The following is a 25,980-nucleotide window of genomic DNA, read 5'->3' as shown; positions in this document are numbered from 1 at the left end:
GAACCAGCTTCACAGACCGAGACAAAGTCAATGAGCTCTAACAACTAAGCGGCGCGCTGAGATAGAGCTCTCCTGTCCCGCGCACCGCACCACCCTGCACCAGCCAGCACAGACTCGTCTACAGCCTGCTTTCCTGGGCTCTGGGACCCACAATCCAAACTATTCAACCGATATATTCTGAAGAGCAGATGGGAAACACGTAGAAGAAGAAACAACGTCTTTATGAAGAGTTGGAAAACAGGGATGCAGAGAAAGATTCGATGGAGATATAGAGACAGACAGAGAGTAACCCCAGTTTGCCAGTTAGCTACAGTAGTGTCTGTTTACCAGCTATGTGGTCACGGCTTGCTCCCAGAGGGAGGCCTCTGTAGACGTTTGAACCCCCCCCCACACACACACACACACTCACTCCATACAACCACCTCCCCCACCCCCCCCCCCCACACACACACACACACTCACTCCATACAACCACCTCCCCCACCCCCCTCTCCACACACACACACACACTCACTCCATACACCCACCTCCCCCACCCCCCTCTCCACACACAACACACACACTCACTCCATACAACCACCTCCCCCACCCCCCTCTCCACACACAACACACACAGCCATGTATAGAACCTGTAAAGACACAGTATACCAAATCTGTTTATTCACCTCAAATGTGAGCATCGTTCTAAATACCAAAACTGTTGGCAAATGACAGTCCTGAGTGTGTGGGAGATGTAGTGTCTGTGTGTGTGTCTGTGTGTGTCTGTGTGTGTGTATGTGTGTATGTGTGTGTGTGTCTGTGTGTGTGTGTGGCCTGCAGTGGAGCAGAGGCATCTCTAGTGTGTATGAGTTCATGATATCCTCCGGTAGTGTTGGTGCCCTAGGGACACATTCAATGGATTTTCAGTAGACTTCTCTCTAACAAAGGGCATAGGCCTATCTCCTCTAAAAACACACACAGACACACACACACACCCAGACACACACTCACACATATACTCAAACAGACACACACACAGACACAGACATGCTCAGACACAACCACACAGACATTTCAACACACACTATGCACACACCCAAAAAACACACAGACACACACACACACACACACTACACACACGGCATAGACACACAAACTACACAGACACACACAAGCCCAGAAACACACACACTAGGATAGCTCTCTCTGTGGGTAACATCCTGTGACTTGTTATTCCAGCTCTGAAAACAGGCCTCTTATATCAACAAGCAGCTTGCCCGCTATCCGATGTCATGAACACCGCTGTCCCCATTCAACATGTGTTGGCATCAGGGATAAGTAAAGCTGAGTGGCATTTGAAGGCAAATCTTTGCAGATTTGAGACCCACGTCTCTTTGGATAAAGCGTGTTTAAATACATACATGATTATATCTTGTTGTCAGAATAGTTTGTTTTTCTCCTGATAGATTTCTGCATATCAATAGAAACAAGGGATGAATCAACAGTCTATAATGTGAGGTTTTATTCTGAAGGATGAGAGTCCCTTAATGTAACACTTCCTGTTTCTTGCCTCTGCCTTGGCGTCCATCCTGTGCCAGCTTGTTTAAATATTAACTGCTTCTGGAGCAAACTTTTCTCAGGAGAGTTATTTGCACTAAGACTTGAGGCAGAAATCAATATGGAGGAGATTTATGACTGCATGTGCAGGACACAAATGATGAAGCATATTTGTACTTCCTGTTACCCTGCGTCGGACATGTTTAGTCAACACCTTCCAAATAATGTCAGGGCTCCAGAGTGATGACAAACTCTCTGCTCAGCCAAACCTGAACTAAAAATTAATTATTTTATTGTATTTATGAATTAGTAATAATAATTTGAATAGTGGGGATTGCATCAAATCACCAAATGATAAGAAAAATCTAAGCTATAATATCTGGTAACATCTGATACCCTTGTTTGCATAAACGGATTTTCGACTTGAAATATGAAAATAGTTTACATAATTGTAATTATGATTCAACATACGCTTTCTTTGAGTATGCTTGTCTCTCTATGGTATGATGTTTTAGTGCATGTGTGTTTGTGAGCCTTCTGGGTGTTGTCCCTGTGCTGGAGAGTTGACTGCCTCTAGTGGTCAGGAGTGAAAGTGCCTCCTGGCATCCTGGGTGTCCCAGGAACATGGGAACACCATGAAGTTCCCTAATAACGTCTCTATGGAAACTACCTTTTATCGCCCTTAACTCAGTCAACTGGGTTAGTATTGTTAACCACAAATCCAACATGAGTGAGGAATACAGGAACACAGTTACTGAACACAAAAACAAGTTCTGCTCATAAATGCATTTCAGTTGAGCCAGAATGTAAACTAAGATACAGACCTGATGATTGGCTGCTTGGTCCCTCCAGTTTTGGTTCACATTGCGTGAGAGAACAATCTAGAAGGTGAGAGAGAGTTGAGAAGAGCAGTTAGACAGCTTTCAGACTGTCTGACCAGGAGCAAGCGATCCTCCAGCCGGCACAATGACAGCAAGAAGGCTGCTTTGAGGAGCTCAATTCTCTCTCAGATTAAGCAGCATTAGACACACCCTCACACACCATCCTTCATGACACCGTGGCGCCACAACAGATCAACACAACTAGGACAATACACTGACTGGGTATTCTCACTGCACAGCTAATTATAATGATAATGAGTTAATTTAAGGTTGAATGTTATCTTATTGTCAGTAAGGTGAAACTGTTTTGTGGCCAGCGTTCACACAAGACCGGAGCACGCAGGACATCACAGAACGAGTTCCAGAGCAGACGCTTTCATCCAACACAGAATACACGGGGGGATTTGAACCCTCTTGATCTGCAGTCAAATGCTCTCCCACTGAGCTACATCCCTACACCCATACTAAACTTGTTCAAAATCTGTGAGGAAAGATCTCAACTTGCTCAACACCTCCTAAGGAACTGAACCAAAGAACCACATTTCTGGGGTTCAAGAAATCCTCGTCTTTGGTGTGGTTATTTTCTTACATCTCAAGCACGTGAGCAAATAAAACAGGCTGTTACTTTTGACATCCGTCCCGCACATGTGAGCATGGATTTGAGAGGGGGTGCATAAACAGCCTAGCAAGCGATCGGGAGTTCTGTTGACATGAAAAATGCATGCTTTCAGAAAGCTTTTAATTTGGACAACCCTGCTGGCTTGAGGTGGTACTGCAGTGCCCTTTCTGGTTCAGTGGAGCAAGCGGGGCGGCTTAGCTCTGCCCCGATTCTTAAAAGACGGCACCAGCATATGCTGCAAGGCATCATGGGCCAGCGTACTGTGGTATCGAGGACTCCATGTCATATATATCACACCGTCTCTACTGTCTCAAGGACACGTGAGGAATCATTCGCATGTGACCATAATCTAGGCTCCCGTTCAGAGAATCCACAGCTGTACACAGTTTAGTCACCCGTAAATCACCACTGGAATACCAAGCGTGTCTACTCATCTGAGACAGAGATATCCTGCTGTCTAAGTAGACCTAGGCCAAGTACACGCCTACTGTTCATCCAATCAAAACTATTTTTATTTCTACAGCCCTTTTCACACGCAGTATCACAGAGGGCTTCACCTTCGTCATCAGAACTGCACCTCAACCATCCTGAACCCTCAGAGAAGACCAGGAAAACACTCTGAGGAAAACAGGAGAAAACTGAAGAAACCTTGGAAGGAGCTGTTCAGCGGGGATCCCCTCCTCTAGAGACATATGGCTCAGCGGAACAACATTTGATTGCAGATCATGAGCTCAAAATATGAACTCTCCACTGTGCATCTATACATTCGATAAAAAAGGTCCACAGATTATAAATGACAAGAGTTTTTTTTTTAAATGTAACAACTCCTTTGTTTTCATTGGACATGGGGTTTGCACTCAAATAAATGCTATGAATGTTTAAGGTAACACTGACACTTCCAATGCAGGTTAGAGAGCGGCAAACACTAGACCGACTTCATGTCTCTTAAGGTGTGTAGTTTGTCTACCGAGTGAGAGAAGGTTCTAGATTCTAGAACCTTCTCCCACCCAGGCTGCTCCAGCTACAACATCGAGTGATCTAGAACCTTCTCCCACCCAGGCTGCTTCAGCTACAACACCTAGTGATCTAGAACCTTCTCTCACCCAGGCTGCTCCAGCTACAACATCGAGTGATCTAGAACCTTCTCCCACCCAGGCTGCTCCAGCTACAACACCTAGTGATCTAGAACCTTCTCCCACCCAGGCTGCTTCAGCTACAACACCTAGTGATCTAGAACCTTCTCTCACCCAGGCTGCTCCAGCTACAACACCTAGTGATCTAGAACCTTCTCCCACCCAGGCTGCTTCAGCTACAACACCTAGTGATCTATAACCTTCTCTCACCCAGGCTGCTCCAGCTACAACACCTAGTGATCTAGAACCTTCTCCCACCCAGGCTGCTTCAGCTACAACACCTAGTGATCTAGAACCTTCTCCCATCCAGGCTGCTCCAGCTGCAACACTGACGAAGGTGGGTGGTGTTTACACCAAGAAGGAGTGTAACCAGTTCAGCTCGATGCCCCAGGTTGACTCGATGGCTGTGAGCTGGGATCCTAACATGTTGTTTTCTTCAGAGGGAGAGAGGATGTTAGGCTGGAAGAGCCCTTCCTGTTTGCCAGGCTGTGCACAGCTGTCTGCCGGGGACAGGCAGCACAGGGAGCCCAGCTGAAGCAACACACACACACACACACACTCAAACACATGCACGCAAGCACACACACACACAAACACATGCACGCAAGCACACACACAAACACATGCACGCAAGCACACACACAAACACATGCACGCAAGCACACACACAAACACATGCACGCAAGCACACACACACTCAAACACATGCATGCAAGCACACACTCAAACACATGCACGCAAGCACACACACACAAACACATGCACGCAAGCACACACACAAACACATGCACGCAAGCACACACACACAAACACATGCACGCAAGCACACACACAAACACATGCACGCAAGCACACACACAAACACATGCACGCAAGCACACACTCACTCAAACACATGCATGCAAGCACACACTCAAACACATGCACGCAAGCACACACACACACAAACACATGCATGCAAGCACACACACAAACACATGCACGCAAGCACACACACACACTCAAACACATGCACGCAAGCACACACACAAACACATGCATGCAAGCACACACTCAAACACATGCACGCAAGCACACACACACACTCAAACACATGCATGCAAGCACACACTCAAACACATGCACGCAAGCACACACACACACAAACACATGCATGCAAGCACACACACAAACACATGCACGCAAGCACACACACTTAAACACATGCACGCAAGCACACACACAAACACATGCATGCAAGCACACACTCAAACACATGCATGCAAGCACACACTCAAACACATGCAAGCACACACACACACACAAGCAGACACACATGCACGCACACGCACACCTTGTGGCCTCTACACTGTCGCTAAGACAATATAAGAATGAGTCAATTAGCGTGACAAAATTGCAGGGATCACAGGAATGCCATCTTTTAAACGACACGTACTAGAGGACACACTGTGGATGTCGTGGTTCAACAGACCTGACTTGGTCCTGTTATGTTGAGGTGTTTGTTGCTGTAAAATCTCTCTCCAAACTCCAGACTGCTTACAGTTTTTTTATTCGCTTTGGTACTATTTTCACAAGTATGTGGTAAAACCTCACAACTGTTAGTACAAAACTCAAAGCAGATCATCAAAAAGTCTGTTTTTTCAAACATGTAATCACATGTTACAAAGTACAACGCACAAAATTACACAATCACTTTTTCACCACACCTAATCAGTGTGTCATCAAAGAAATATCTTTCATATGAAGTAATTGTCTTTCACAATGCAATGCTCACAATACTTTTGATATGCTTCTCATCTAATTTGCGTAAATACATTTGACCAACACTTAATACAACTGATCTTAATGGTTAATCACTGAACCGTTTGGTAAACCTATATATTTTCATTTCAGCAATAAACAGTATATTGATTTTGAAAACTACAGAAATAAAATGTGTTTTTGTACGAACATATAAATTAACCACACATGATGAATACTCGTTATTGCTACTTGATTTCAGATTGGGGTAACCACAATTGGTCATTAGATATACGTAAACAATGGCAATTTCTTTCAATATAGCAGGATAGACAGCAAGGAATAGGAAGAGCTCGTGGACAAGGGATCCGTCAGAGAGGTGGGCATGAGAGAGGTCAACAGAGAGGTCAGAGAGGTGGGCATGGGCACCAACAGAGAGGTCAAAGAGGTGGGCATGGGCACCAACAGAGAGGTCAAAGAGGTGGGCATGGGCACCAACAGAGAGGTCAGAGAGGTGGGCATGGGCACCAACAGAGAGGTCAAAGAGGTGGGCATGGGCACCAACAGAGAGGTCAGAGGGGTGGGCATGGGCACCAACAGAGAGGTCAGAGAGGTGGGCATGGGCACCAACAGAGAGGTCAGAGAGGTGGGCATGGGCACCAACAGAGAGGTCAAAGAGGTGGGCATGGGCACCAACAGAGAGGTCAGAGAGGTGGGCATGGGGCCTCTAAATGTAATGTTTTGTTCTCATTTAGTTACATAATAGAAAGTATACCTATGTTACAATTATATCTGAAAAATTGTGAAAACTTATGTAAATATGAGTAATGTAAGTGTGAGTAATGTAAGTGTATTGCCTAATGTGAAACTGTGTAATCTGTCTTTTACATAATACTGGAACATATTAATTTCAGCGCTTCTAAGGCCGATTTGAAACATGTATCTTGCATTGTTTGCTGTTGGATGAACTGATTGTTAAAAGTACTAAACTGAAAGAAGATCATACTGTTGTGTTTCGGTGATTAAACCAAATGTTCCCATTACATATTACAATAATCTTGTGTTTGAAACAATGATTATGTGGACTGGAAACATGTGCAACTGACTGAAAGCATTCCATCAGGTTTTGAAAAATGACTAGCTGCGTTACAAGTGTGATCAGTTTGGATTTTTGTACTAAGAGTTTAGAAAATGTTCACCTTACTTGTGAAAATAGTACCAAAGCGAATAAAAAAAACTGTAAACATATAAACCCCAGAAATCAGCTGAACTCAGTCCCTCCATTAGTGAAGAGACAGAGAGAAGATGTCTTCATCACAAGCCTCTGCCTGAAGATCAGAGGGTTCAAGGTTCTCCCACGTGGACAACAGGGTTCTCCAACGCAAACCAAGAATCCAGGTTGTCCCATGTATGCTGCATGCCCGGACCTCTCTGTGTGGCCTGCAGAAACATCACTTACACTGCTGCTTGACTAAAACACTGGGGATTGTGGGACCAATATTGACGCATAACGTTTCACTGTTGTAGAAACTTCCTTCCATCCATCCTTCCAGCCATCCATCCATCTTTCCTCCTTTACTGAGCCATCTGGTGACAAGTGATGGGAGGAAGTCATTTATGCTCCTTCTGACTGCATTAGGCTGTCCACTGTCTCTCAGGAAAGACATCAATCCAGCCTGTAGGAAGTCCTGCTCACTTCTCTACGTGTAGAGAGGGGGGTGGAGAGAGAGAGAGAGAGAGAGAGAGAGAGAGAGGGTGGAGAGAGAGAGACCGAGAGAGGGGGGGTGGAGAGAGAAAGAGAGAGAGAGAGAGCGAGAGCCAAGAGAGAGATGGGAGGGGATGAGAGAGGGGGGGGGGTGGAGCGAGAGAGAGAGAGAGAGAGAGAGAGAGAGAGAGAGAGGAGAGAGAGAGAGAGAGAGAGAGAGAGAGAGAGAAGAGAGAGAGAGAGAGAGGATGAGAGAGAGAGAGAGAGAGAGAGAGAGAGAGAGGGTGAGAGAAGGTGAGGAGGAGGGAGGGGAGAAAGAGAGAGATAGGGGTGGGGGGTAGAGAGAGATTGAGAGAGGGTGTAGAGAGAAAGGGGGGGGGGGTAAAGAGACAGTGTGAGATAGAGAGTGTCAGAGAGAAAAGAGACCAAGAGAGAAGGGTAGAGAGAAAAGAGAGAGAAAGGAGAAAAGAAGAAAGTGGTAGAGACAGAGGGATTGAGAGAGACAGAGAGAGAGAGAGAGAGAGAGAGAGAGAGAGAGAGAGAGGAGAGAGAGAGAGAGAGAGAGAGAGAGAGAGAGAGAGAGAGAGAGAGAGAGAGAGAGAGAGAGAGAGAGAGAGAGAGAGAGAGAGAGACAGTCTGGGCAAAGATAGCTCAAATGCTCTTCTTGATCCGTGGAGGGGGGAAGGAGGAAGTGGATGGCGTGGGCGATGCCAGGCTGTCTCCGGGTACTATTCTCTGCTTCAGCTTCACCAACTGCCAATTATCCGGCCGGAGCAGAGGAGGGCTCAAACGTTTGCAGAGTACACAAGACGCACTCCACCCTGCTCTCCACTCTCTCATCTCTCTCTCTCCACTCTCTCATCTCTGTTTTCTCTCTGTCTCATCTCTCTCATCTCTCTCTCTCATCTCTGTCCTCTCTCTCTCATCTCTCTCATCTCTGTCCTCTCTCTCTCTCCCTCTTGTAATGATTGTGGTGTGTCTGAACCCTATTACTGTAACACATTGTAGTTTCCTTGCATGACACTTTTCTCCATGCTGTGTAGGAACATTACACAGCAGTTTAGCTCACATTGCAGGATCTAAGAAAATGTCAACAACCCAAAAAATAACAAGCTATGCAAGCGATGTAAACAACTGCAGCAAAAAGTTTATCGATAAATTAATTCATCAAAAAAGGTCATATCTGATGTAATTTTACAACATCTAAACAGACTGATAAACAGCATATAATACAATGCATGTTTCCTATTTCCTATTTCAGATAGATGGTCACTAGTGTAACTATAATAGTACTGACTAACGTTGTTATTACTAACAGAGGACAGAGGCAGCTGTGATCCGACACACCAATGGCCACAGACATGACCCCTAGCTGGGCAGCCCGAAGATACGTAGTGTAGGATGTAGTAGACATATGGCATGTCAAGAGAGAGAGAGAGAGAGAGAGAGAGAGAGAGAGAGAGAGAGAGAGAGAGAGAGAGAGAGAGAGAGAGAGAGAGGCAGACAGAGGGAGGGAGGGAGGGAGGGAGGAGAGAGAGAGAGAGGCAGAGAGATAGGGAGAGAGAGAGGCAGAGAGAGCGTTGAGAGAGAGGGAGGGCGAGAGGGAGAGAGAGAGGGAGAAGCAGAGAGAGAGAGATGGTGGACAACACTTGTGACCAGGAGACACCAGGTGTCACAAAGACAGCTGACGGTAGAGCAGATAGACAGCTGCACGAGCAGCGTCAGTGGTGGTCTCCCTCGTACTTTCCAACATTCTCAGTAAACAAGCATCTAATCGTGTTTTTGCTTTAATCTGCGGGTGATGATTAGTCCATGTCTGTAGGACATTCCGACCAAATCGACCACGTACTGTCACTGTTAATTCACATGTTAGGCCTTAGTCCCAACGCCTCAGATGCTGTGTCTGTGCGTGTGTCCGTTTTAAGATTCTAGAAATAACGCATCGGTCCATTCCACTGACAGTTTGTTCACACAATAATGTCATCGATATGGGTTTGAGTTGGACTAGACTGCGAAGTATAGAAATGGGTTCACGTATGACGCAGAACAGCCTACTTAATTACGTGTCCTCGCCTCAAAATGTTGATTCCTCCCAATAACCCATAAGAAACGCATTGGCGTCATCTATTCCCTATGAAAACTACATATTCCCTGTTAAATGCGTTTATGAGAAGGCGCCTGCAGTCTGTGTCTCCGAAATCCTTTCATGCACGCACACGACAATCACTGACGGTAAACAGAGCAATATGCACAGCAACAATGTAACGGCAAATCGCTCACCGATGGCATGGGCTACAGCAACTCGCCCCTTTTTGACTTACCAGATTTGAAAAACGCCGCTATGTCGGCCGCATCATTCGGACCCTCATCTATCCCGTCGCCCGAGCTCATTGCTGGAATAACGTCACGTCAAAATATCACCAAATATTCGACTCCGTTAGATCTGCGGAAAGGCGGGTCAGCCTTACATTGAAAGTGCGAATATTGTCCCGCAACGGTCACGCTGTTGGGTTTCCCCTCAGTAGGCAATAGCCCTCCATCTTGACTGGAATAAAACGTTCTTATTGCCGATCTGCGGCGCTCCCGAGCCGCGCGGAGGGGAAGTCGATGCAGACTCCATTGGGATGGGGGAGGTCTAGAGGGGAAGGATATTATGCTACTACATGTTGTTAATTGCTCTTCCGAATGAGGGGCACCAAATCACAGCCCTACTTCTCATTAATTCAGTATTCTATCTTTTGATTCTTGAGCCGTCATATTCGTCAATAAAACCTATAGTCAATTGTCATGGTGTGATATATCAGACAGGAATAGCTGAAGGTTGGGGTAGTTTGTCACTATACCTGACAAAATAATCCCATGGCAGGTATTCTATTTAAAAACACGTACATCCTGATAAACACAGTCTGATGCCCTGCCAGGACCGCTCTAACTCGTGATGATGTCGCAGCCTGTACTAGACTGCTGTATAGCGTAGCAGGCCAACTGGTTTGCGAGAGTGGACAGTGCCTCCCTTCGGTTTTTACGGAAACGTCCTCAAATGTATTTAATCTTCCATTTGAAAGGCTGCCTTTCATGTACAGACTCTACTATATAAAAAATTGAGCATTCGTTATGAATGTTAATTCCTAACTATTAATTTGTCAATTATCTCATTAGTTCTTAAATCTTATTTGTTCTCTGGCCTTTGATTATTCTTAGCTAGTGTGTTATATGTTATTCTGTTGGTCTATGAAGAGGGGTTCTGGATACTGCACCGTGTGTTCTGTAGGACTGGGTTCTGGATACTGCACCGTGTGTTCTGTAGGACTGGGTTCTGGATACTGCACTGTGTGTTCTGTAGGACTGGGTTCTGGATACTGAACTCACTGTGTGTTCTGTAGGACTGGGTTCTGGATACTGCACCGTGTGTTCTGTAGGACTGGGTTCTGGATACTGCACCGTGTGTTCTGTAGGACTGGGTTCTGGATACTGCACCGTGTGTTCTGTAGGACTGGGTTCTGGATACTGCACCGTGTGTTCTGTAGGACTGGGTTCTGGTTACTGCACTGTGTGTTCTGTAGGACTGGGTTCTGGATACTGCACTGTGTGTTCTGTAGGACTGGGTTCTGGTTACTGCACTGTGTGTTCTGTAGGACTGGGTTCTGGATACTGCACTGTGTGTTCTGTAGGACTGGGTTCTGGATACTGCACTGTGTGTTCTGTAGGACTGGGTTCTGGATACTGCACCGTGTGTTCTGTAGGACTGGGTTCTGGATACTGCACCGTGTGTTCTGTAGGACTGGGTTCTGGATACTGCACCGTGTGTTCTGTAGGACTGGGTTTTGGATACTGCACCGTGTGTTCTGTAGGACTGGGTTCTGGATACTGCACCGTGTGTTCTGTAGGACTGGGTTCTGGATACTGCACCGTGTGTTCTGTAGGACTGGGTTCTGGATACTGCACTGTGTGTTCTGTAGGACTGGGTTCTGGATACTGCACCGTGTGTTCTGTAGGACTGGGTTCTGGATACTGCACCGTGTGTTCTGTAGGACTGGGTTCTGGATACTGCACTGTGTGTTCTGTAGGACTGGGTTTTGGATACTGAACTCACTGTGTGTTCTGTAGTCCATGTGTTGTTCATGTTGACACTTGCCTGGTCTAATTGAAATGTTGCTGTACAGCTCTCAAGGCTAACATTTTGTCCAGATATCGTATCAAATGAATGGCCGTGTCCAGAAGGCTGACATTTCGTCTAGATACAGTATCACATGAATGGCCGTGTCCAACGGCTGACATTCTGTCCAGATATAGTGTGACCTCTTGTGCCCAGGTCTAGCTGTTAACCAGATGGGTGATTGTCTTCAGGTTATCCATGGCATGGACAAAGAAGTCACCTTGGTTGGTGTGTCAGACATTTTCAGCCTTGTAACAGGTAGGTCCCATATTCTGACGACAGCTATCAATATATGTAACCTCTTGTGCCTAGGTATCAAAATATTTGCCCTCTTGTGCCCAGGGATCAGAATATTTGCCCTCTTGTGCCCAGGTCCAGCAAGGACAGAAAAGTCACTTGAGTTGGTTTGGTTGGTGTGTCAGACATTTTCAGCCATGTAACAGGGAGGTCACATATTGTGACAACAGCTATCGATATATGTGACTGTTCCCAGAAGGCTGACATTTTGTCCAGCTACAGTATCAAATGAATGGCCAGTGTCCAGAAGGCTGACGTTTTGTCAAGATATAGTCAACTAACACACACACACCATATCAAATGAAAAATGTCAAAATACATTATAACAATATAATTCCAAGACAAAATATTAGAATTTGTTGTTTTTATTTGTCTCTGTCAACAAAAACAATTCATTATTAAAATAAAACAATTTAACAGTAGGCCAGTGTAGGCTACCAATGGCCAAAACAACAAATATGCAAAATCAATAACAGAGTACATTTAATAAACAAAGGTTTATGTTCTCTGATATTTATTCGGCTAACAGCACTGCCAACATGGATTGGATTAAAACCACAAACCACTCACTAAGGGTCCGGACCACGCGAAAGGAAGGTGGTACGCTGGCACCCGGAGCAAGTGGTCCAGACCGAAGGTACACATAATGGTACACGGCCTCAGCGCACCCTAGTGGTCGTGTACTGAACTGGCTTCAATCCCTCTGAAAACTAGGCTACTCTGATGAAAGCAGAGCTGCCAGGGGGGGTGTCATTGAGACAGTCCCAGCTGTATCAAGCACCAGACCTGCTGCTCCAAAAATGTAAATTGTAAATAAACTCTGCGAATTACGTCACACACAAATGCTATCTTATCTCCTTGGTGTTTGAGCTTTATTTTCTGTAAATATTTTTTATATGTTAAACTTTTACAGACCCAGTTTATACATGAAAACAGTGACCCAAGGCTCTCCAGTATTTGAGTACAGTGTGTTCACATGTGTGTGTGTGTGTGTGTGTGTGTTGCAGTGCAGAGGTAGAGACACTGGCTATTCTTAGTACATGTAGGCTATGTTAAAGAGTTTGAGTGAAGTAGCCCTAGTGGACCACACTAACCCTTGAATAACTCAGGTTTAAGTTAATGATCATTTTTACCTCTAATCATCAATCATATGATTCATTCCAGCTCCTTAGATACCAGACTAGGGTTACACACACAATCTGTCATGGTCAATGGACCCATAGACATGTATATATGTCTATGAATGGACCCCCTAAAGTAGCCATGGCCACCCCATAATATAAAAGTCTTGTTCCGCCACTTCACTGGACAGGACGTGTTACTTTGGTTAATGATTATAAATCGACATTAGAGTTGAATATAGCCTACGGCTGATAGGCTTACCCTCCCTCTACAATTTAAGATTGTTGGTAAAAAAAAATCGTTGCATGTGAGTTTGGCCATAGCCTAGTCTTTGCAACTGTAGCCTAACACACTATGGACGACAACCAACAGCTTTTCGAATGTATGCTAAACGCAAAAAAACGTCCACTTTTCCCGAGAAACGCCATTTTTGTGTGTTTAGGTACGTCGGAGAAGCGCTCCTTTCACAACCCCTGAAAGGAATCTGTTACCAAGGAAACGGGTCACAACACGTTATTTGTGCCGAAAGTGTTTTTTCTGGGAAGTGTTTAGGCTATATAGGCAGAACGCTCCGGCATTTTATACCCAAATTCTCATGACGTGTAGGCCTACTTTGCAAGATAAATTCTATTTCAGGATTAATTCACTTATTTTGTCCGAGAACCCTCGTGGTGGAATTGTATTGGTAGGCAATGTCTTTCAGTTCTCGGTCTGCCAAAGCCAACTTCAGAAACAGGTCCACTCTACCGTCAGTTCCCGTGGAGTCTATAAAAGAAATGCAGGTTTGTCATAAACCATAACAATGTGTTGAGAATTATTTATTCCTATTTGTCTGTCAATTCTCCTGGTGACGGAAAATGTTACTCTCTTTACTGTAGCACTTTGCCAAGTGGAAACGTAAAGATGCGGACGGTAGAAAACATTTAGTATGAGCGTTTATATGACGCTATACTCACACACAGGTCCACTGCTATAACCACGAGTCACGAGAGGACAGAACCTCCCATGTCACATGCTCATGTGGTAACTGGAGGCTTAAATTATTCCTTAGTCGTAAAAAATGAATCAAGCTTTTAAATGCGTTTTCCATCTCTAACTCATCATAATTAGGCTATCTCATTTACTTCTCAGCACAATTTCTGCCGTTCGTATTCTCTGTGTTGTAGTCAAGACCACCTACCCTAACCAAGTCATGGCCAAGACCAGAGAGTGTATTGAGACCGAGACAAGACCAAGATTTTGAGGGTTCGAGACCAGACCACTCAAAACACACAAGCAGTAGGGTTTGACTTGGTAAAAAGTTAGGTTTGATCTGTAACTTTGTATTTGAACTCAACATTAGCACTCTTATAGTGCCGTGTGCTTATGACCAGGCAAAGCCGCCTATTATAAAAACAAAACATATTTGTTTTGTTTTTCTTATAAGTGGAGGCGCATTAGTAGGCCTATCTGTCTCTGCTTTCACATCTCTCTCTCACCCACGTGAAGTAGCGCGGTACCGCGGCGTTTAACTTAACTTAATTAAATCGGGAGAAGTATGCAGCTGACATGAGTTAACGTTGATGTAGCCTAAAGTAACTATATTCATCCTTAGCTATATCTTTATGTGGCCTGGCTCGTTATCACAAACAAAATCTGGCAAGCAATTGAAACTAACGCCCTGAAACATTCAGTATGTTACATTGCTAAGAGATTTCTGAAGCGTTTTGGACAGAGGCAGATTGCAAACGTTAGGTAGCTTCTTTGCTTGCGTCACTTACGCCTAGATTGCCTTTTTTTATGTTTCCTTTCTAAATGCCGGTTAAAGTTTGATGTAGGCCTAGTGCCAGCCGTCTCAGTGAGCGTCTCTTTGCAGAATTTTCTTGTGTTTTCTTTCGGACGTTATTGTAAACTCGTTGCGGTTCAGGTAGCCTAACCTCTAGCTGATTTGGCCGACATCTTCAGACAGACACGGTTTCACCTATCTTCCCCATTCACTTTTGGGGTATAAGGCCACAACACTGCCTATGATAGGCAATAGCGCTATATTTATCCGAAATGAACAAGATGCATACTGAACGCAGGCAGCCAGGAACGTTCCAGTGCGCATGTGTAACTGAAAGAGCGTGCACACGTACCGCGGGGGACAGAGGGGTTGACTGACTGGGGAGTCAGAAATACTTTGCTATAGCAACGGTGCAAAACACAACGTTACAGAATATTTTATGTAGAGCTAATGCGAAGTGGACTCATATTTTCCGTTCATTTTGATACTTTATGAAACTGTAAAACTATTGTGTTGTTGTCTCTGTGTGGTGTCAGATATGCTGTTTATGTAGTATTTTTGATGGCTTGAATGTTTTAATACAAGTCTACAAACACATCTCCCCTAGTGGGATAGACTAAATAAAATTGACGTGACTTGATGCGGGACAAAGTAGAGTATGGCGGGCCGCCACGGTCTAGCCAATGAATGGGAAACACTGCATAGTGGTCATGTATTATTCGAGTTAGGATAGATTATTCTTTGTTATGTGCTAAATTAATTTTAATATCAATGTTGCTCCAAGCACCCCTGCTCTGAGGGGCAAAACCAGATGCAGTACTCATACCAGGACAGTAGGAGGCAGTGTCTGCTCTATCTTACTCATGTGACTTCCTCTCTACAGCAGTTAGGTCAGGGAGTCTTTATTTAATATGATAATTGTTTGGTTTCCCGCCCTGACCAGGCTGTCGGCTCCACCTGTGACAGTTTAATTTATGATTCCACTTGTCAAGAATATGGGGAACATTTCGAGGGGGTGGAGTGATTGGAGGAATGAAGGGATGGGGGGGGGGTAGAGGGGGTGGTGGGATGGAGGGGGTGGAGGTAGTGGAGGGATGGAGGGGTGGTGGAGGGATGGAGGGATGGTAGAGGGGGTGGTGGGATGGAGGTGGTGGAGGGATGGAGGGGTGGTGGAGGGATGGAGGGATGGTAGAGGGGGTGGTGGGATGGAGGTGGTGGAGGGATGGAGGGGGTGGAGGTGGTGGTGGAGGGATGGTGGAGGGGGTGGTGGGATGGTGGAGGGGGTGGAGGGGGTGGAGGGATGGTGGAGGGATGGTGGAGGGATGGTGGAGGGATGGTAGAGGGGGTGGAGGGATGGTGGAGGGATGGTAGAGGGGGTGGAGGGATGGTGGAGGGATGGTAGAAGGGGTAGAGGGGGTGGAGGGATGGTGGAGGGATGGTAGAGGGGGTGGAGGGATAGTGGAGGGATGGTAGAAGGGGTGGAGGGATGGTGGAGGGATGGTATAAGGGGTGGAGGGATGGTGGAGGGATGGTAGAGGGGGTGGAGGGATGGTGGAGGGATGGTAGAAGGGGTGGAGGGATGGTGGAGGGATGGTAGAGGGGGTGGAGGGATGGTGGAGGGATGGTAGAGGGGGTGGAGGGATGGTGGAGGGATGGTGGAGGGATGGTGGAGGGATGGTAGAAGGGGTGGAGGGATGGTGGAGGGATGGTAGAGGGGGTGGAGGGATGGTGGAGGGATGGTAGAAGGGGTGGAGGGATGGTGGAGGGATGGTAGAGGGGGTGGAGGGATGGTGGAGGGATGGTAGAGGGGGTGGAGGGATGGTGGAGGGATGGTAGAAGGGGTGGAGGGATGGTGGAGGGATGGTAGAGGGGGTGGAGGGATGGTGGAGGGATGGTAGAGGGGGTGGAGGGATGGTGGAGGGATGGTGGAGGGATGGTGGAGGGATGGTAGAAGGGGTGGAGGGATGGTGGAGGGATGGTAGAGGGGGTGGAGGGATGGTGGAGGGATGGTAGAAGGGGTGGAGGGATGGTGGAGGGATGGTAGAGGGGGTGGAGGGATGGTGGAGGGATGGTAGAGGGGGTGGAGGGATGGTAGAGAGATGGTAGAAGGGGTGGAGGGATGGTGGAGGGATGGTAGAGGGGGTGGAGGGATGGTGGAGGGATGGTAGAGGGGGTGGAGGGATGGTGATGGGATGGTGGAGGGATGGTGGAGGGATGGTAGAGGGGGTGGAGGGATGGTGGAGGGATGGTGGAGGGATGGTGGAGGGATGGTGGAGAGATGGTAGAGGGGGTGGAGGGATGGTGGAGGGATGGTAGAGGGGGTGGAGGGATGGTGGAGGGATGGTGGAGGGATGGTAGAGGGGGTGGAGGGATGGTGGAGGGATGGTGGAGGGATGGTAGAGGGGGTGGAGGGATGGTGGAGGGATGGTAGAGGGGGTGGAGGGATGGTGGAGGGATGGTGGAGGGATGGTAGAGGGGGTGGAGGGATGGTGGAGGGATGGTGGAGGGATGGTAGAGGGGGTGGAGGGATGGTGGAGGGAATGTAGAGGGGGTGGAGGGATGGTGGAGGGATGGTAGAGGGGGTGGAGGGATGGTGGAGGGATGGTGGAGGGATGGTAGAGAGGGTGGAGGGATGGTGGAGGGATGGTGGAGGGATGGTAGAGGGGGTGGAGGGATGGTGGAGGGATGGTAGAGGGGGTGGAGGGATGGTGGAGGGATGGTAGAGGGGGTGGAGGGGGTGGAGGGATGGAGGGGGCCTCACGGCCGCAGGGAGAGTCTCGGTCCCTCATCTATTATTTAGGAAGGTCTCTGGTTACTGGGCTCCTCCACATCAGAGGGTTCAGAAAACCCTGACTGGGAAATAATCAGGATCCAACTGCTTTTAAATGCAAAGCATTGCCATTTGTTTCAAATCAGATAGCTGTTCAAGCCTGTATGAGACAGCGGCCTCTGTGTCTCCAGCCGCCACCGGCTGATGTGACGGAATTTAATTAGTCGTCTGTGTTTTCTGATTTGAAAAATGCTAGCAGTTCTGTGAGGACTGTATGGATGTTGGTGGCTGTATTCACTGTTGAGCAGCATCATCTTATTTCCTCACAGAGATGTCTTTGAGATTGAATGTGACTACTGTCCTTCCTGGAGAAGGTGTGAGCCACTCTGTCACGACTTCTCCCAGTTCCTTGAGTTTCACTTCATTTGCATACAGAGACACAATCACCTGGGCAAACAAGACTTTGCATAAAAGCCCTGCTCCTGTCTGAGCCTTGGTTATCACAACATGCTAAACAACATACACAGACATAAAAGCCCTGCTCCTGTCTGAGCCTTGGTTATCACAACATGCTAAACAACATACACAGACATAAAAGCCCTGCTCCTGTCTGAGCCTTGGTTATCACAACATGCTAAACAACATACACAGACATAAAAGCCCTCAGGGCCGTAGATGAGTCAGAAGTGATAAATCTAAATTGCTGATGTTCTCTTTGTTTAGAGTTTTAGTGAGACTTCCTGTGGACCACTGGGCTCCTTGGCAACCATCTGAGGCTTAGGGTGTGTGTGTATGTGTGTGTGTGTATGTGTGTGTATGTGTGTGTTGTTGGGGTGCGTCTGTCTTCAGAGCCTTATCCAGCTTTCGCTGGCCCATTGTGTAAAGTCTGTAAAGTGATAGCTGACTAGCCGACAGGTGGTCACCCAACACTACTATCTAGTCACCAAAGCTTTTCACTGGAAAATAATCAGATAATTTCAGGCAGTAAGGTAAGCCAGTCGTTTGGACAGCTTAAGCAAGATGCCCAGGGCTGCCGACCCGTTTCTTCTCTGTGTCGAAATTCAGTGATCTCATGAATAGTAATACCATTTAAGAGGCTGGAATCCGTGAAAAGACGGCTTTGTCGAGAGTGACGATGCTCAACTTTAAACCTGACTATCAAAACAAGGTAAGACGACCTGTGGCGCTCAGCACCAGGTTACATGTAGACACCTACACCCTCAGAGCCAATGCATTTTTAAAGAAACAAGGAATTGTATTTATCCGGCTTGTCGTATCATCATACTGGGTTGTGTTCCGGACTTGATAGAAATATATCCATTGATCGTGTTGTAACAATACCGAGGGTGAATCTTTTTCTCATCTCACCAAACGTGCCCCTGCTGTGTCGCCATCCCAGGGTTATTACCTTTTCTGCTGTATTTGTCAAAGGGAAATCCCTGAAGCTTGCAAGATAACCTGATGTGTTGTCTCTAGGAGTTTGATACTAAGACCAGCCCTTTGTACTGTCTTTTAAAATAATCCATATTTAGTTGTCAAACCAAATGACATTTGGTGCCATTTTATCAAGTGCAAAAAGGTATTCTGAGAAAATCCAGGATGTGGTTTGTCTTCCAAATGACACACTTTTATTTCTAGGATACTCTTATAGTCCTGGATGTTGAACAAAGACCATAGTTGTGTACCACTGAAAGTATGCAGGGTATGATTTGACGGTGTGCAGCTTCCTGTATGTAGTATGTCATTTCATTTGGGTAATGTGCAGCTTCCTGTATGTAGTATGTCATTTCCTTTGGGTAATGTGCAGCTTCCTGTATGTAGTATGTCATTACCTTTGGGTACTGTGCAGCTTCCTGTATGTAGTATGTCATTTCCTTTGGGTAATGTCCCTAACACAGACTTGAAATGAGATGCAGAAGCGAGGTCCAGGAGGAAACCACTGTCTAGTCAGTCCCTGCAGACAGACAGAGCGACGGAGAGGGAGAGATTAGCCTGTTCTCTCTTCATCTAGTTCACCAGCAGCACAGTGACCTGTAACTGAGGAGAAGGGAGAGGGCAATGCAGGGTGAGGCCAGCGCCCCACCCCCACCCCACCCCCACCCCCACCCCCACCCCACCGCCAGCCCTGTCTGCGTCTTTAAGTTGTTTGAATAGTTTATGGGGAATCTTAACTGTCCTGATAGCGGTTGGCATTTCAAGTCGAGCTTTCAAGTTCGACATCTGAGGCTTTCAGGTGCTTGGTAACCTGTCATGGCTAGCTACTCCACGTGCTTGGTAACCAGCTGTGGCTAGCTACTGCAGGACGCTGCAGCATAGTGATCCAGGGACTAGGGAGCGGACGGCCACAGGCGGGTCAGAGGGTTTGTGATGTCGCGGCCGTTTAGAAAGCAGCTCTGGAAGCAGAGTGTCTCCAGGGTGATCAAGGTAAGAGAACTGATAAGATAACTCCATACTTTTACGATAATAAGAGGACTGATAAGATAACTTCATGCTCTTACTGTCATAATATACCTGATAACTTCATAGTCTAATAAGACAAGATAACTGCACTCTTACTGTAACAAGAGAGTTGCGTTCTGATAGTGGTAATGTCAACATGGGATGTAGAATTCTCCACGGGGCCTCATGTTATGGACAACACTCTGATAAGAACTTTGGTATTCGGTTGGCCTTGCAAACTATGCATTAAGATAACACTTCATGGTGAGGCAGAAGTTGTTTGCAGTTGACTGTACAGACGAGAAGATCATTGGGCAGATTTTGGGTCCGGTCTGCCCTCCATGACCATTGAGGAGTTCCCAACTCCAGGTTGATCGTAACAGATTATCTGCCAAGATGATCCTGTGTAGTGTGAAGTGTTTACAAACATAATGGTAACGGTGGGAAAAGGAACAGCAGTTGGATGCTGAGCAGGAACCCACAGCAGCCTGTGAGAGCGACCAGGAAAGTGTCACCAATGGAAACATGGCCAACAAGAGGCAAACATTTGTCTCCGGCACAAGGTGGACAGGAGAAATGGAGGATATGTTTGTTGAATGATGGCTTTAGTGCTTAGTTAATGTCTCGTATGACAAGTACCACAACAGAACAGACAGTGAACAGATTTAGGCAGAAATTACCTTGGTTCACCCTAACCGTTCAGTTTACTGTAACCAGTATACTGTAACCGCCAAGTGTGTTGTCCTGACTGAATCCTGCCTCCTGACTGAATCCTGCCTCCTGACTGAATCCTGCCTCCTGACTGAATCCTGCCTCCTGACTGAATCCTGCCTCCTGACTGAATCCTGCCTCCTGACTGAATCCTGCCCCCTGACTGAATCCTGCCTCCTGACTGAATCCTGCCTCCTGACTGAATCCTGCCTCCTGACTGAATCCTGCCTCCTGACTGAATCCTGCCTCCTGACTGAATCCTGCCCCCTGACTGAATCCTGCCTCCTGACTGAATCACCTGGTGTGTGCGTTCTTACGATAAAAAAAAAATGGACTAAACATGTTGTGTCTCTGGTTTTAAATCGGTTTCCTCTCGTGCACCAGGCATGAAGATTATTTTCCAGATAACTTGGAAACCGTTGATTTGAACTGCTGTAGCCTACAACATTCAAAATGATTTTCCTGTCTACGAGGCAGGCCTACACTTGTCATCGCTACCCAGTGTTGTGTGATTCCCTAATGAGCATCTGTTGATACCAGGTGTTAATGTTTACGGTTGTGGTTGTCCTTGTGTGTCCATTTTTCGTCTTTGTGTGAGGGAGTGAGTGATAGCGTGTGTCTTTGCTGTTGTTCAACATGATCCATGAGAGAGAGCAGGTGAGATATGACTGGTTGCTCGGCAACCGTTAGCTTGGTTGGAATTATGGTTTTTCTGGAGCTCTGTCAGAGAGGGTTGTTGTGTGTGTGTGTGTTGGAGAGGTGTGTTAGTGTGTGTGTGTGTTAGAGAGGTGTGTTTGTGTGTGTGTGTGTGTGTGTGTTAGAGAGGTGTGTTAGTGTGTGTGTGTGTGTGTGTTAGAGGTGTGTGTGTGTGTTAGAGAGGTGTGTCAGTGGGTGTGTGTGTTTGTTAGAGAGGTGTGTTAGTGTGTGTGTGTGTGTGTGTTAGAGGTGTGTGTGTGTGTGTTAGAGAGGTGTGTCAGTGGGTGTGTGTGTTTGTTAGACCAGCATCTACAGTGAGTGGCTGCCGTCAGCTCATGGGTCAATAGACGTGTTTGCTCTTTCCTGTCTAGGCCTGTTAACTCCTCCTGCTCTCATGTGTGACCTGCAGGCTTTCTACAAACTAATACCTTCTGTACCCACTGTCCCCTCAACCCCTCCCCTCCTTCCCTCAACCCCTCCCCTCCCTCCCTCCCTCCACCCATCTCTTCTCTCTCCCCCTCACCTCCCCTCCCTCAACCCCTCCCCTCCCTCCACCCTCCACCCATCTCTTCTCTCTCCCCCTCACCTCCCCTCCCTCAACCCCTCCCCTCCCTCCACCCTCACCTCCCCTCCCTCAACCCCTCCCCTCCCTCCACCCATCTCTTCTCTCTCCCCCTCACCTCCCCTCCCTCAACCCCTCCCCTCCCTCCACCCTCCACCCATCTCTTCTCTCTCCCCCTCACCTCCCCTCCCTCAACCCCTCCCCTCCCTCCACCCTCACCTCCCCTCCCTCAACCCCTCCCCTCCCTCCACCCATCTCTTCTCTCTCCCCCTCACCTCCCCTCCCTCAACCCCTCCCCTCCCTCAACCCCTCCCCTCCCTCCACCCATCTCCTCCCTCCACCCTCACCTCCCCTCCCTCAACCCCTCCCTCCACCCATCTCCTCCCTCCACCCTCTCCTCCTTCAACCCCTCCCCTCCCTCAACCCCTCCCCTCCTTCAACCCATCTCTTCTCTCTCTCCCCCCTCCTCTCCTCCCTCAACCCCTCCCCTCCCTCCACCCTCCCCTCCTTCAACCCCTCCCCTCCCTCCACCCATCTCTTCTCTCTCCCCCTCACCTACCCTCCCTCAGTCCCTCCCCTCCCCCAGTCCCTCTCCTCCCCTCTCCCCCTCACCTCCCCTCCCCCAGTCCCCCTCCTCCCCTCTCCCCCTCACCTCCCCTCCCCCAGTCCCCCTCCTCCCCTCTCCCCCTCACCTCACCTCCCCCAGTCCCTCTCCTCCCCTCTCCCCCTCACCTCCCCTCCCCCAGTCCCCCTCCTCCCCTCTCCCCCTCACCTCACCTCCCCCAGTCCCTCTCCTCCCCTCTCCCCCTCACCTCCCCTCCCCCAGTCCCCCTCCTCCCCTCTCCCCCTCACCTCTCCTCCCCCAGTCCCTCTCCTCCCTCTCTCCCCCTCACCTCCCCTCCCCCAGTCCCTCTCCTCCCTCTCTCCCCCTCACCTCACCTCCCCTCCCCCAGTCCCTCTCCTCCCTCTCTCCCCCTCACCTCACCTCCCCTCCCCCAGTCCCTCTCCTCCCTCTCTTCCCTCAACCCGTCCCCTCCCTCAAATCCAGGTCGTCTTTTCCACCCTGGACTGCTATAATGATTTTTCTGCACCTCAACACGCCCCCTCAACACTGTTGAAATCCATTACAGTTCATTTTTTAAGTTATTAATTCAGACGCTTTCATCCCACAAACACAACACCAAACTGAAGAGAACAAAGAGTCCTTGTTTATTAGCTTCCTGTTCGGTTGCCAAGCAGCGGTGCCAAGCAACCAACAGTGGTGTGTTGTACCAGCCTGGCTAGCTCCTCCAGAGCACTGCAGGACGGCTGGCTGCTCAGCTTGTACAGCTGGGACAGCCAGCCCGGGGGCTGACCCACTCTCTGACATCTGGACTGGAAGTCTTCAATGAATAATTCAACATATTGTCGTACTAACATCATATTCAAAAGGCTTGTTCTGCTCTGAGATGATAACTTTGCAGGACAGCAGCCGCAGGAAAAACACAGAACCTGTTCAGATTGTTTATTTTCTTAGCTGTCTTTTGTTTAGGACCTTATGGTTAGATTTATTCATATTAATCATAGAACCAATTATAATATTTCGTATTCACGCTAATTTTAATCAAATACTTTTTTTGGGGAACGGAGATATCTCCTCAAAGTGAACAAACTCCGGATTTTGTGCTAATTGAAAACTCACAACACAACAAGTCATTGTGGATATGACAAAACTTTCTTTCTGCATGTGTGAATGTCTGTGTGTGTGTACGTGTGTGTGGTGTGTGTATATGTCTGTGTGTGTGTGTGTACGTGTGTGTTTACATTTAGCAAAAGCTGAAGGAGGAGCGTGAGGCCAAGCGAGCGCAGCTGGACGGCAGACATGACTACGTGCTCAGCATCGTGGCATCCTGCCTGGGCGTGGAGAAGGCCGAGGTGGAGGACGCCATCTTGGAGGGAGAGCAGGTAGGCGGCCATCTTGGAGGGAGAGCAGGTAGGCGGCCATCTTGGAGGGAGAGCAGGTAGGCGGCCACCCTGGAGGGAGCGCAGGTAGGCGGCCATCTTGGAGGGAGCGCAGGTAGGCGGCCATCTTGGAGGGAGCGCAGGTAGGCGGCCATCTTGGAGGGAGCGCAGGTAGGCGGCCATCTTGGAGGGAGAGCAGGTAGGCGGCCATCTTGGAGGGAGAGCAGGTAGGCGGCCATCTTGGAGGGAGCGCAGGTAGGCGGCCATCTTGGAGGGAGCGCAGGTAGGCGGCCATCTTGGAGGGAGAGCAGGTACGGCCATCCTGGAGCGCAGGTAAGTTGGGGGTCAGATATGGGGCAAGTGACGTTCAAAAACTAAAGGTTGAGTGTAGCTCAGTGGTAGAGTTTCAACAGTCTGCAGGTCATGAGATTGCAGGTTAAAATCCACCCCATCCCAGAATGCCATTTTGACCAAAAGTCTGCTAAATGAAAACTCTGTTACTGTCATTGTGATGAGTGAGGTTAGGGTTAGCTAAGTCTAGATAGGTAGTGAACAAAAAGCTCTCTTGTTTAGGAGGGATGAAGGATGGAGAAAGGAGCAGTTACCGTGGTGATAACACTCAGTTTATAGTCACAAATGCATAAAATAATGACTTGTAACAATGTAACAATGTAACAATGTAACAATGTAACAATGTAATGACCCACCGTTTTCCCCCTGCTGACAGATTGAACGAATGGAGAAGTTCTTTGTAGCAGAGGGCCTTCCACACCTCATGTTCTACCACCAGGAAGTAGAAACCACAGAAGAAGGTGAAATAACAGTCTGTAGGTGCAAAGCCACAACACGGCAGAGATACACTGTAACGTCAAAGATACAGAGGCGCTTTGGATATTAAAAGCGTCTGCTTGATGAATAAAATGTACACTGACTAGGAAAGATCATGTATGGAAGGTCAACTAGAAGTGTGAGTGGAATCGATTCCCTTTTCCTAATGCCAGATGGAGTTTCAGTGTGTTTGTGTCCCTAGCCACCGCCTCGCCTCTGGTGCGGGGCAGCAGGAAGACCAAGGTGTTTGTGACGGAGGGGGCGGACGCGGCCCTGACGGGGGTGTGTGTGTTCTTCACCAGACCCAACACCTCCAGGGCGGTCACCTCCGAGAACATCCACAGGGTGAGGCAGCCCCTCCGAGTGCTGCTATTATGATCTTCAGAATAATTATATATATATGTATGTGTATATATATATATATATATATATATATATATATATATATATATATATATATATATATATATATATATATATATATATATATATATGCATATTATAATATAATATTATGATTAATAATGATAATTATGATTTTATTTATTAAAAATAATAATTATATAATAACAATTATTATCATTAATAGTAATATATTTATTTGTATTATTATTTTTACATACATACAAAACACCTTAAGGAATATATAACTATGTTGTGATGGTGTGGTACAAACATGTCGTGGCTTATGTAGAAAACCACACCCAAAGAGCACCGCGTCTGATTGGCTGACTGACCTTCAGCTACTCCTGAATGGGACCTGTGAACACATCTGACTAACTGCTGTATTCAAAATGTCTGATTAATAAATACACTGTATTATGTAAATATATATGGAAGAATATCTAAACATCTGACATGAACGGGGAAGCTTGTTTTCCCTTTGGCACAAGCATGACCTTTCTCTCCCGTCCCCGCGGGCGATGCTAGTCCTTTACGGAGAGTCCTGTGTCTGCTGGATGCGAGGAGAGGCAGGGAGAGGCAGGGAGAGGCAGGGAGAGGCAGGGAGCGTCTGGCTGTGAGGGGTCTGTTGGATGCGAGGAGAGGCAGGGAGAGGCAGGGAAGAGGCAGGGAGCATC

General features: G+C 47.5%; 2 protein-coding genes across 2 annotated transcripts in view; one reads left to right on the top strand and one right to left on the bottom strand.

Moving 5' to 3' along the window:
* The window catches only part of triob (trio Rho guanine nucleotide exchange factor b), a 76,031-nt gene extending 65,746 nt beyond the window's left edge, over positions 1-10,285 (bottom strand). Inside the window, exons 1-2 of the mRNA XM_062466142.1 lie at positions 9,936-10,285; positions 2,361-2,417 (exon numbers count right to left, since the gene is read on the bottom strand). Coding sequence (XP_062322126.1) covers positions 2,361-2,417; positions 9,936-10,005 — 127 coding nt within the window. The 5' untranslated portion in view covers positions 10,006-10,285. The remainder of the gene's footprint in view (positions 1-2,360; positions 2,418-9,935) is intronic.
* Positions 10,286-13,822: 3,537 nt separating this feature from the next.
* The window catches only part of dnah5 (dynein, axonemal, heavy chain 5), a 91,665-nt gene continuing 79,507 nt past the window's right edge, over positions 13,823-25,980 (top strand). Inside the window, exons 1-4 of the mRNA XM_062466486.1 lie at positions 13,823-13,971; positions 23,942-24,076; positions 24,801-24,885; positions 25,104-25,246. Of these exons, the coding sequence (XP_062322470.1) occupies positions 13,882-13,971; positions 23,942-24,076; positions 24,801-24,885; positions 25,104-25,246 (453 nt within the window). The 5' untranslated portion in view covers positions 13,823-13,881. The remainder of the gene's footprint in view (positions 13,972-23,941; positions 24,077-24,800; positions 24,886-25,103; positions 25,247-25,980) is intronic.

The sequence above is a fragment of the Osmerus eperlanus genome, chromosome 7 (genome assembly GCF_963692335.1).
Source record: "Osmerus eperlanus chromosome 7, fOsmEpe2.1, whole genome shotgun sequence".
In the NCBI taxonomy this organism is placed as follows: Eukaryota; Metazoa; Chordata; class Actinopteri; order Osmeriformes; family Osmeridae; genus Osmerus; species Osmerus eperlanus.
The sequence above is the reverse complement of the archived record's forward strand: the minus strand, read 5'-3'. Positions and strand labels throughout refer to the sequence as shown.